The sequence below is a fragment of the Ursus americanus genome, chromosome 6, assembly GCF_024610735.1.
Source record: "Ursus americanus isolate L20-20 chromosome 6, mUrsAme1.1.p, whole genome shotgun sequence".
In the NCBI taxonomy this organism is placed as follows: Eukaryota; Metazoa; Chordata; class Mammalia; order Carnivora; family Ursidae; genus Ursus; species Ursus americanus.
In genome coordinates this window covers 39,872,560-39,885,419 of record NC_142132.1, presented here as the reverse complement: position 1 = coordinate 39,885,419, position 12,860 = coordinate 39,872,560, and the positions used below count along the sequence as shown (strand labels likewise).

Below are 12,860 nucleotides of genomic sequence, written 5' to 3'. Positions count from 1 at the left end.
TATTATTAATTTGAGAATTTATACACAGTAAAAGTCCCTTTATTGCTGTGAAGTTCTATGGGTTTTCATTCATTTAATTTCATGCCATGTGACCACAGTCAGGACACAGAACAGTCCCATCACCTCAAATAATTCCTGAATGTTGCCGCTTGATAGTGAAATCCTTTCTCTACCCCTAACCCCTGGCAATCACTGACATACAGTTTTGTCTTTTCCAGAATACCATGTAAATGCAGGTATACCATGTGTAATCTTTTGAGGCTAGCCTTTTCCATTCAGCGTAAGGCCTTTGAGATCCATCCGTTTCTTTGCATGAGTTGTTCATGCATTTTTATGCAGGTACTCCATTGTACGGATGCCAGGATTTTCTCCATCTGTAGCTTGTCTTTTCATCTTTAAAGAGATTTTCATAGAATGAAAATCTTTAATTTTGATGAAGTACAATTTATTAATGTTTTCTTTTGTTGGGCTTTTGGTATCGTGTGAGAGCTCTGCCTAGCTCTGGGTCACCAAGATTTTGTCCTGTGTTTTCTTTTAAAAGTTTTATAGGTCTGTGATCCATTTTGAATTTCTTTTACTACAGGGTGTGAAGTTAAAGTCAAGATCATTTTTTTTTGCGTTTGGATATCTAATTCCTCCTATGCCATTTGTAGAAAATATTATCCTTCTCCATTGAATTATCTTTGTACCTTTGTGAAAAATCAATTGGCCTTATTTATGTAGGTCTTTTTCTGGACTCTATTCTGTTCCATTGATCTGTGTGTCTAGCCCGTCACGAATACTGTCTTGATCACTGTAGCTTTGTAATAAGTCATAAAACCAGCAAATGTGAGTCCTCCAAATATATTCACCTTTTTTAAAATTGCTTTGATTATTTTAGCTCTTTTGCCCCTGGTTGTTCTAGTGTATGTAAATATAATGATCAGGGGCGCCCGGGTGGCTCAGCCCGTAAGCATCTGCCTTTTGCTCTCAGGTCATGATCCCAGGGTTCTAGGATCGAGTCCTGCATTGGACTCCCTGCTCAGCGGGGAGCCGGCTTCTTCCTCTCCCACTCCCCCTGCTTGTGTTCCCTCTCTCGCTGTCTGTCAAATAAGTAAATAAAATCTTTAAAAAAATATATAATGATCGGCTTGCTTGCATTTACAAAAAATGTTGGGATCTTGATTAGAATTCATTAAATCTATAGATGAATTTAGGGAAAATTGAGACAATTCTATTACATTTTACAAACCACAAATATTGTATGTTTTTCCTTTTATATTGGTCATTCTTTCTTTCATTCTTTCTTTTTTTCTTTTTTTAAAATCAAGTTCTGTGGTCATTAGAATACAGAGCCAGCACAATTTTTTAAAAAAAGATTTATACCTAAGTGTTTAATCATTTTTCAAGCATTATTTTAAATAACATTTTTGAAGTTTTGTTTTCCAATTGTTTACTTCTAGTATATAGGAATATGTCTAGTTTTTACATGTGACTGTGTATCCTGAGACCTTGCTAAGTTCACTTGTTAGTTCTAGTATTTTTTTAGATAGACTGCTTGGGATTTTCTATGTAGACAATCATGTTGTCCGTGAATAGTGAGGTTTTTCCAATCTTTTGTTCCAACATGGTGTTGAATAGGAGTGTGGAAAGCAGATACCCTTGCTTTGTTCTTAGTCATAGGGAGAAAGCCTTCAGTCTTTTGCCATCAAACATCAGCTATGTTTTTTTTTTCTCCTCCTCTTCTTCTTCTCCTCCTCCTCCTCCTCCCCCCCTCCTCCCCTCCCCCTCCTCCCCCTCCTCCTCTCTCTCCTCCTCCTCCTCCTTCCCATGATTAGGTTATGGATGATTCCTTCTATTTCTAGTTTACTGATAATTTTTATCAAGAACAAATGTTGGATTTTTCAAATGCTTTTTTTCTGTGTATGATCATGTTTTTTTTTCCTTCTTTAGTTTATTAATATGATGGATTACATGGATTTATTTATTTTTATTTAAATTCAAGTTAGTTAACATATAGTCTATTATTAGTTTCAGGGGTAGGCTTCAGTGATTCATCAGTTGCATGTAACACCCAGGGCTCAGTACATCAAGTGCCCTCCTTAATGCCCACCACCCAGTTACCCCATCCCCCCACCCTCTGCCCTCCTGCAACCCTTGTTTTGTTTCCTAGAGTTAAGGGTCTCTTATGGTTTGCCTCTCTCTGTTTTTATCTTCATTTTTCCTTCCCTTCCCCTTTGTTCATCTGTTTTGTTTCTTCAATTCCACATATCGGGGCACTTGGGTGGTTCAGTCAGTTAAGCGTCTGCCTTCACTCAGGTCATGATCCCGGGGTCCTGGGATCGAGCCCCACGTCGGGCTCCCTGCTCAGTGGGGGGTCAGCTTCTCCCTCTCCTGCTTCCCGTGCTTGTTCTCTCTCCCTCTCTCTCTCTCTGTCAAATAAATAAATAACTTAAAAAATTCCACATGTGAGTGAAGTCATATGGTATTTGTCACATTGACTGATTTTTGATAGTGAAACAGCCTTGCATTTATAGGATAAGTCCGGTTGGTCATAGTGCCTTATTTGTTTTACACATAATTATATTTGATTTTTAAATAGTCTTTTTAAGGATTCTTGCACCTCTATTTGGAAGAGATGTTGGCAGGTAGTTTCTGTAATGGCTTTGTCTGCTTTTGCTACCAGGGTAATTTTGGCTTCATGAAATGCATTGGGAAGTGTTCTTTTATATTTTTTGAAAGAAATTGTATAGAATCAGTGTTATTTATCTTTTAAATGTAGAATTCACCAATGTAAAACTGGGCCTGGAGTTTTCTTTGTGGGAAGGCCTCTAACAACATAATCAGTGTTTGTAATAGCCACAAACTATTTTGCTTATTTATTTCTTCTTGCTTGACTTTTGGTAGTTTGTGGCTTTGAATGAATTGGTCCAATTCACTTAAATTGTCAAATCTGTCTGCACAGAGTTATTTGTAGCATTTTCATATTATCTCTTTAATGTCTGGGGGTATGTAAGGATATTCTCTCTTTCATTACTCATGTTGATATTTTGTGTCTTTTCCCTTTTTTGTTAGTTTAGCTAGTGGTTTTTCAATTTTTAAAATGTTTTCAAGGAACTAAATTTTTACTTTATTTTCTCTGTTGTTTTTCAGTTTTTAATTTCGTTGATTTTTGTTATCTTTATTATTATTATTATTTGCTGCTTATTTTGAGTTTATTCATTTATTTATTTTTAAATAGTGTCATCACTGCTCAGCCTTTTGGCTAAGATCAAGTGTACAATATAGTGTCTTAAGGTGCAGGCTATAGATTTTTAATTGGAGAACTTCTGTCTTTTGTAATGTAAGCGTTTCATCCTACACATTTTCCTCTATGCCCTGCTTTAGGACCATCTCACATATTTTTCTGATATATGTCCTTTTTATTTGAGTTCAAAATATCTTAAAATTTTCCTTGAAACTTTCTCTTGGACCCATAGGCTATTTAGAAATGTGTCGTTTACAATACGAATGTACTAGATACTACTGAACCGTACACTAGAAAATGGTTAAGACAGCAAGTTTTAGGTTATTTGTATTTTATCACAATTAATAAGAAATATGTTTTTTAGGGGCGCCTGGGTGGCACAGCGGTTAAGCATCTGCCTTTGGCCCAGGGCGTGATCCTGGTGTTATGGGATCAAGCCTCGCATCAGGCTCCTCTGCTGGAAGCCTGCTTCTTCCTCTCCCACTCCCCCTGCTTGTGTTCCCTCTCTCGCTGGCTGTCTCTATCTGTCAAATAAATAAATAAAAAAATCTTAAAAAAAAATAAGAAATATGATTTTTAACTCCCACGAACATGGAGATTTTTCAGTTATCTTTCTATTATTCATTTTTAATTTAAATCTGTTATGATCAGAGAACATACTTTGTATGATTTTACTTATTTGATATGTTTTAAGGTTTATTTTATGACCTACAGTCTATTGTGACAAATTCCCACAGAACGTGAAGTGTGTTCTGAAGTTGTTGAGTGAGATCACGTCAGTTGGTTGATGGTGCTGCTCGGTTCCATACCTTTGATTATTTTCTGTCTACTTTTCCCATCAATCACTGGGCGAAGAACGTTGAATCTCCAGCTATAATTGTGAATTTGTCCATTTGTCCTTTCACTTCTACCAGTTTTTGTTTATAAATTTTGATGCTCTGTTGTGAAGTGCCTACACATTTGGATGTACGCCTCCTTTAATGATGATGCAAATAACATTTTTTTTTTAACATTCCTGGTAATTTCCTTGCTCTGAAGTCTGCTTTCTCTAAGATTAGTAGAGCCATACCAGCTTTCTTTTCATTACTGTTAGCATGGTTTAAATTCTTTTTTACTTTTAACCTATCTAATATCATTATATTAAGTGGGTTTCTTGCAGACGGCATATAGTTTGGTTTTTTATTTTTCTCCATTCTGACGCTATGTGTCTATTAAATGGTATATGTAGGGGCGCCTGGGTGGCAGAGCGGTTAAGCGTCTGCCTTCAGCTCAGGGCGTGATCCCGGCGTTCCGGGATCAAGCCCCACATCAGGCTCCTCTGCTATGAGCCTGCTTCTTCCTCTCCCCCCCCCCCCCCGCTTGTGTTCCCTCTCTCGCTGGCTGTCTCTGTCTCTGTCAGATGAATAAATAAAATCTTAAAAAAAAATGGTATATGTAGGCAGTTTTTACTTAATGTAATTTCTGATGTGTTTGGACTTAGGTCTTCCATTTTATTTTTTGTTTTCTCTTTGTTCCCCCTTCTTTGTTCCTCTGTTTCTCTTTCCCTACCTTTTTGTGGATTATTTGAATAGATTTTAGTATTCAGTTTGAATTTATCTATTGAATTTTTGACTCTCTTTTTGTCTAGTTTTTTCAGCGCTCGTTCTAAGGATTAGAGTGTACATACTTAACATTCTACTGTTAAGTATCAAATGGAATACAGGAAGTTTACCTCTATGCAGATCCCTTTATTCTCTGCTATTTTTGTTGTAATTGTCATACATGTTGTATCTAATAATATTTTGCTTTCAACCATCAATACATATTTTAAGAACTTAACAAACGATATAGTCTTCTATTATGTTTACCCAAATATTTACCATTTCTCTTGGTCTTTCTTCATTCCTGAAATACCAAGTTTCTTTCTGTTATTGTTTCCCTTCCAGCAGAAAAACTCCTTTCAGTATTTTAGAGAAAATCATGACAAGAAATTCTCTTTGTTTTCCTTCATCTGGGAATCTATTTATTTTGTCCTTATTTCTGAAAGATAGTTTTGCTGGACATGAAATTATGTATATTTCTTTTCAGCACTTTAAAATTGTTGTGCCTATACCTTCTGATTTCTCATGAGAAAATCCACAGTCGTTCAAATTGTTCTTCCCCTGTATGTAATGTGTTGTTTTTCTCTGGCTTCTTTCAAGATTTTTCCCATTGTCGTTAGAGTTTAGCAGTTTGACTATGATGTGCCGGGGCAGACATTGCTTTGTTGCTTTTGTTTGGGTTTTGCTAAGCTTCTTGAATTTTTAAGGTTCTGTATGCACCAAATTTAAAATTTAAAGAAATAATGGCTAAAAGCTTCCTGAACTTTTTTTTTTCCCCCCACACGACACTCCTTCTCTTCTTCTGGAACTCCTACAATGGGATATTAGATCTTTTAGTATCGTTACACGTGAGCTTGAGGATTTCTTACATTTAAAAAAAAATCTTTTGGGGCGCCTGGGTGGCACAGCGGTTAAGCGTCTGCCTTCGGCTCAGGGCGTGATCCCGGCGTTATGGGATCGAGCCCCACATCAGGCTTCTCCGCTATGAGCCTGCTTCTCCCTCTCCCACTCCCCCTGCTTGTGTTCCCTCTCTCGCTGGCTGTCTCTATCTCTGTTGAATAGATAAATAAAATCTTAAAAAAAAAACTTTTTCCTTTTTGTTGTTCAGATTGGGCAATTTCTACTGATCTATCCTTAAATTCATGGACTCTCTCTTATCTTTCTTTTATTGTTCTCATTTGGTGAGATGTTTAAATTTGTTATTGTATTTTCAGTTCTTAACTTTCCACTTGGTTCTTTTTTATTACTCCTATTTCTTTACTGAGACTTCCTAGTTTTTCATTCATTTCAGTCATAGTCACCCTTACTCCTTAGAGTGTGGTCAAACAGCTGATTTAAAGTTTTTGTCTGATTAAAAAAAATAAAGTTTTTGTCTGATAGTTCCAACATCTGGGTCACCTCAGGCTTGGCATCTGTCGATTATCTTTTTCTGGGTGAGGTATTGAGATTTCCCAGATTTGTTCTATGCTAAGTAATTTCAGATTGTGCCCTGGACATTTTGAATGTTAGGAACTCTGGCTTTTTTTGACGTCTGGAGAATGTTGATTATCTTGTTTTAGCAGGCAATCGACCAGGTTAGGTTCAGTCTGCAAGTTCTTACCCACCTTCTGTGGACCATGTTTCCAGTATTAGTTTGGTTTCACCGACTTGGCAGTGAGATTTGATCTATTCTCTCTTTGCTTCATGAAGTAGTCAGTCTTGGGTGATGCTTTACCCTTGAGTTCAGTTCTCAAAGCCTCTGGAATGTGATTTAGGGTCAGATCCACACACAGAGCTCAGAATTGAGCCCAGAGGCTAATACATAGTCTAACTTTCTTAAGCTTCCTCCTCTTCATCATCTCCCCAACACTTTATGGCTCCCAGGGGCCTCTTCCTTCTCCTCTGTCCATGAAGCCGAGGCTTTAGTTTCCCTGCTTTGCCATGTATTTCCTACCACTGCATCTGTTTCTGGTGACAAGCCAGAAAAGGAAAAAGAGAGACAAGAACAATGGAGATTTTGCCTACACTCTTGGAACCGTAGTTCTTCTGGTTAGAGAGAAGGCTTGTCTTCTCCCAGATATTCAGACACCTGCCTGGCTGCTGCTACCGCTATGAGGTTACCTGGAGTCTGGCTCAGAAAGAATGAAGGAACCCAACAAAGAAAATCGCAGGGGTTCTCATCCATGCTCTGTGATCTTCAGGAGGCTTCTTTCCTGTTCCTCAGGCCAGAAACAGAGATGTTTTCTTGGTGCTCTGTCCTTGTCTGCACGTGGCGCACATTTCTGTTTTCAGATCCCCCGTGAGCACATACCAAGGAATTCTGGAGGGGGACACCCTAGGAAATTCAATGCCAGTTGCATGGTGCTTTGGGTTTGGTTTCCTTCTCTGCTACCACTTACTTTTCAGAGTCATCAGAGAGCTGCTTATGTGCTCTATGGGAGTTTTGAGTCACATTCAGTGGGTAGGGCAGAGTAGAGTGTGCTTACACCATCTTGAAGGGATCCAGAAGCCCGTATGTGTATGTGCTTAACATAAAATGAGAGCTTCTCCATCTCCTCTATGTCTGGAGGGAAGGGGAGAAGACCAGGCAACTAACTTGTGTTGAATATCAACTATGAGACAGCCACTGTGTCCCAGGGCCCAAAAGCATTATTCTATCTCTTTGAGAGAAGTATGGTGTTGTGAGTTCCACTGTACAGTTGGGGGAAATTAGGCTCAGATTAATTACTTCAAGTTATACAGATAATAAGTGGTAGACTGAGGATGTGTATTATGGCCTGTCTGAGAAAGATTCAGAAAGGTTTATGAAAAGCAGAAGAGACCAGAAAACTCAGATCTGATATCCCACTTTCCCTCTCTCTGCAGGGCGGATGAAGGGGACACTGTGATCACACACCCCGGGGTCCTGTGCGTCATGGTGAGACTGCTGCCTCGGTTGTACCACGCAAACCACCCCCAGGTACTTGCTGATGAACACACATATTTATCTTTTTCACGTGACTGATCATTTAAGCTCCTTCTGGCCAGACTTCTTCTTTGCCTTTGCCCTCAGTACCTTGCGTTAGCAGACCACCCTTGCAAAGCACCTTCTGCTGGGGAGACTAGAACGTCTGGGACCCTTGACTGAGTTCTGCCATCCTTCCTTCCAAGGCCACTTGAAATAGGTCATTTCTGCTGGGGAAGTGACCTTCTAAAAACAACCACCAAACAAAAACTAGCTGAAATGATTCAACCTTCATGAGGCACACCCTGGGTTCTAAGGACAGCAGTGGGCATTGGTGGGGCCAGAAGTCCTTTGCCCCCCCCCCCCCATCTAGTCATTGATCCTGCAGGTGCTGGCTGTGATCGTGGCTCGGTGCTCTGTACAGGACACGCTGGGCTAACAAGATGGACACTGTCCGTGCATCTTGTGTCCATCATGGGGACCAAGAGATGGTGCCGGTGCAGACAGACTAAATAAATAAGCTCACAAATGAATATACAATTACAAATTGTGACAAGTGATTATAAGGGGGAAAAACAGGATGCTGAGAAAGAATAATGGGAATGGAGGTGGGGGAAGACCTGATTAAATCTAATTTAGAGGAAGGGGTGGAGGTCAGGGAAGCCATCTCCTAGATGGTGACATTTAAGCAGGGCCTGGAAAGATGAGTAGCAATTAACCAGGCAGGAAGGAGCCTGCTGCAGGCGGCTGGGGTGGGAGTAAAGGGGGAGAGTGGGAAATGTGCCATATGGGGCAGGCACAGGAAGGCTGGAGCCCTGTTTAAGTATGGAGTTTTGTCCCAAGGGCAGCAAGAAGCCTCTCAAGTGAGTAGAGGATGACTCTATCAGGTTTTTGTCTCTGTTTGTTGCATGGGGAATGGCCTGGGAATGGGGGCAGCAGTTAGGAAGCCATGTCTGTGGTACCACATTGAAGGTAGCTCAGATACAGTGGTGTCTGGGCAAGTGCAAAGAGAGAGGAGAGACAGAATCTCAGGACCTGGAGATGAATGAGTCCAGAGAATAGGAAGAGGGAGACTCAAAGACAACCCCCAAGTTCTTGTCCTGGCAGAACGAAGGGCTCCATTGTAGGGTGAAAGGATTGAGTAACAAAACAAGACAGTCCTTGTTGAGGAAAACCTGGAGAGTGCACGCTCCGATGAGTGCAGATGAAAGGAAATGAATTGAACTGAGCAACCAGGTGTGGCGCTGGACCCTTTCGTGGTTTGCCCTCCTGGCAGTTTTCTCAGGAGTATTATTTGTTTTAACCAGCGGGGAAACAGAGGCTCAGAGAATGTAAATGACTTTGAAGGATTCCCAGTTGGTGGACCCGGTATTAAATGTGGTCCTACCTGGTGGCAGATCTCCTGGTCCTTCCCCTGCACAGCAGTGGCTTCCATAGGAAGAATGAGGGGCCAGGGTTGCAGGTCCAGCTGTGTTCTGTCCAGGATTTAAAAAGGAAGTGATAGGTTCTAAGGGGAAATGAACACTAGTGGTGTTATTAATCACAGCCTGAAAATGACAATGACCTAGAAAATATTGCAAGCCCACCAAAATCAGTGAGAGAAGTGGAGCGGGGCAGCAAAAGCCTTCATGTGTAAGGAAGGGGACTGTTTTCACCAAGGAAATTCTGTAATGCTTCATACATTGCAAAAAAGGACTGACCTGGTTCCATGTCTCAACATCCCTTTGTAACTAGAATCTTTTTTCTGGTTCCTGTTCCTTTGCTGGAAGGTGATGATGAAGTGATGATCAAACCAACGAATAGAGACACATCTCATAGTGAAATGGAACGCACTTACATTTCTCAACATTTACAGAAAAGCAATAGCTGGAATAAAATGGGCTTGATCGTTTTATTAGTTACCTGTTTCTGTGTAACAAAATGCTGCCCAGTTAAACTATGTCATTCTTTCTTACGGTGCCCGTGGCGTGGGTGGCCTCCATCTGTGTCCCTCCAAGTGAATTCTCCCACAAGCCACACAGTAGCTTAGGGCTCCCAAAGACAGAAAAGCCGAAGCTGCCAGGCCTTCCAAAGGTTTAGGCCTTGAACAAGCTGTTGCTTCCACAGCATTGGTTTGTTGGTCAAAGTGAGTCACAGGTTCAGCTTAGACTTAGTGGGAAGGGCCATATGCCTCCGCTACTGTTGTGAGGGGTTACATATGTGTATAAGACAGAGGGAATTGTCGGGGGTCATCTTTTAAGACTAGTACCTACTGGCCTTTAGCATCAGCTGGTACATAAACATATTTGACCCCGAAATAAAGTGTCTTCTAGTTCTTTACATGTCTTCTAGTCATTTAGTTGTCTCAAGTCTGGGACTTTACTTTCCTTACCTTGACATTCAAGACAGGGTCTGCCCAGAGCACTTTGGACACTAATCCACCCTTAGGGCTACTTCTGTGCCAGGCATGTTGTTTCATCAATATTCGTCACAGCTCATCCCAGCACACTAGAATCTCCCCACATTGCAGGTGCTTGAGGCTCAAGAAAGTTGTGTAGCTTCTTACGGTCATGGAGCTGCTGAGGGGAGGTCTGGAACTCACTCCTGGGCCCCAAATCAAGGTGTGTTTGATGAATAGGTCTTTCGCCTTTGCAGCTTTTGCAGAATATAAGGTCATGAATTCTTGGCATAGTACATTTTTCCAGGTGCAGTAGCCTCATTGTAAGGATGTCTGGTTTCCTTCGCTGTATTTCCAGCCATGCAGTGTACTTGGAATGAGAACAACGAAGCCAGTGGTTTAGGTGGCCTTAGCAGCCAAATGGTTGCTGATGGGTATGTCGTGCTAAACGTCACTGCAGTGATGACCGATGAAGTGATGTAGAGCAGAGGGTGGCCTGTCTCTCCACTGCTAGTGAATGGAAACTGCATGGCTGAACCTGAGTTTCAGATACACTCGGAGTTGTCACATTAGTGTATGGAGTGGAACTCGACTCCTCTGTGATGGTAATTGGACACATTAAGTATGCAAATGAGAATTCCATTTGGTATTCAGGTCACAATAAGTAATTTAGGAAAAGTCTAATTCTCCCTCACTGTCTCTCAAAATGCAAATGAAATGTAGTAGTGCATTTTCTCAAATATTTTCCGCAGATGCCAAATCAGCAGCTATTAAAAGTTGAATAATTACAGTAATTAATTTCTGAAAGGGGGGGTGGGAAACCTCATAGCAATCAATAGAACAGTAAATCAAATGAGAAACGAGACCACACAGGAAAATGCTGGAATGAAAAGGACTGCAGGACCGCATCTTTGGCGTGGGAAGGTTCAGTAGATGGCAGTGTTAGTAAGAAGATGGAATGTGAGTTCCCCTCATCTCCCTGTTGGTTGGCTTGATGGTTCCCAGCATAACGCTCTTAGCCACCTTCCTACCTGGTGGATGCTCTTCCTTCCTGGCGGATGAGAAATTGATGGCTTTCCAAGGTACAGACGTCATTTCAGGAGTGACGACTTAAATAACTACGTATATGGGTGGTCTGATTTATTTCTAATTATGGCCACATGAAATTTGTTTTGCTCATAACCAAAAGGTGTCTTTCCCCCTTCCAAAATGCTAGCACCATGAGCTGCTCTGGAAAGATAAACCAGCTGTGTCATCACTGGTATTAAAATTGGACTGTGGGAATTGAACTGTGAATGTTGCTGTCCTAAGCATGAGGCAGAAATGGAGTCCAGCTCAGTTCTCTGGGAGCTAAGTTGGCCTCAGAACGAAACAACTAATTGGAAAGAAGACATTTTCCCTTTCTAGCACGCTCAGCAGCCACGAGGGTCTTTCTGTAGGGATGTGGCTGTGGGCTGGAACTCTGACCTGTCCTCTCTGGTCCCCGGCATCACTCTGCTTTCATCAGGATTGCGGCCTTTATTCAGTTCCTAGCAGCGGGGTATTTGCTTGTGCTCATGACAACCGTAGCTCAGAGGGTGGGAAGCCAGGTCCAGTTTAGCAGAGGTGGGACTCACACTGTGTTGGAGCCACCAGTGTGACACATGTGCACCTGTGAATAATTTTACTCAGCATCTTCTAGATGCCACTGGGGATTCAGAGACGAATGTCACAGGAAGTCACAGACTGAGTTGAGAGTGGCTAGGAGTGTAGAAGACAGTAAGACCACACTCATGACTAGAACAGAGGTTTGCCCACTGGGCCTTGGGGACAGAGGGGAGGGAAAGCCACAGAGAGCTGGGGACACTGGAACCAGGCTTTAAAGGAAAGACATGCCCATGCCAGATCAGGTAGAGGAGGGAGGGAAGAGGAGAGGCTCATCCACAGAGACAGGCACACGTGACGATGTCCATTTGGGGACTGAGTAGTTCAGTTGGGCTAGGATAGACCATGTGGATCGGCAGTGCGTGGGGCTGCAAAGTCCGGCCAAAGCCATACCATGAAGGGCGCTGAACACCATGCTAAGAGAATTGAACTTTATTGGGTTACCATCCATCATCATCATCATCATCATCATCATCATCACGAGACTCCAGTCTTAATGTGAACACCTGCTATGTGAGGCAGAGTTCAGGCTCTGGAGACACTAGAATTTCATCAGATCTCAGCTCCGCCACTTAGCAGTCACACAGCCATGGGAAATGAAGCCTCTGTGAGCCTTCACTTTCTTTGCTGTAGTATGGGGGTAATAATGTTGTCCTCGTGGCATTATTGTGAAGATTAAATGAATGAGTCCTTAGCATGGTGAGTGGTGAGCAGAACGTACACTACACCATGGGAAACACTTGCTGAATGGTAGAACTACTGCTACTAGTTGCCAGAAACTCTGTATTTTATCACTTAATCTTTATAATAACCCTGCAAGGTGGGTATCAGTATTGCCACTCTGCTGATGAGGACTTGAAACTTGTAGAAGTCGAGTGACAGAGTTAACACGGTTGCTAGGTGGTGGATGCCCATGACGCCAGGCTCCTGGACCTCCTGGCTCTGTGCTAAGGGACTTTTCCTGTATGGACGTGGTAGCCATGGGAGGCTATTGGAAAGCAACACCATGATCAGACCTGAGCGTTAGAGAGACTGTGATCTACAGTCAGCCGGCACTGCGAGTCATTGTTGGCTGTGTTCCAGATTCTACTGCCATGGAAATGTCCTGTG

The 12,860-nt window shown here is 41.9% G+C and overlaps 1 protein-coding gene across 4 annotated transcripts in view; it reads left to right on the top strand.

Annotated features, from left to right (window-relative positions):
- Window positions 1-12,860, top strand: part of WDFY4 (WDFY family member 4) — a 280,866-nt gene that overhangs the window by 64,522 nt on the left and 203,484 nt on the right. For all 4 annotated transcript variants that reach the window (XM_087862949.1, XM_087862950.1, XM_087862947.1 and 1 more), the window contains exon 13: window positions 7,651-7,744. In XM_087862949.1, coding sequence (XP_087719075.1) covers window positions 7,651-7,744 — 94 coding nt within the window. The remainder of the gene's footprint in view (window positions 1-7,650; window positions 7,745-12,860) is intronic.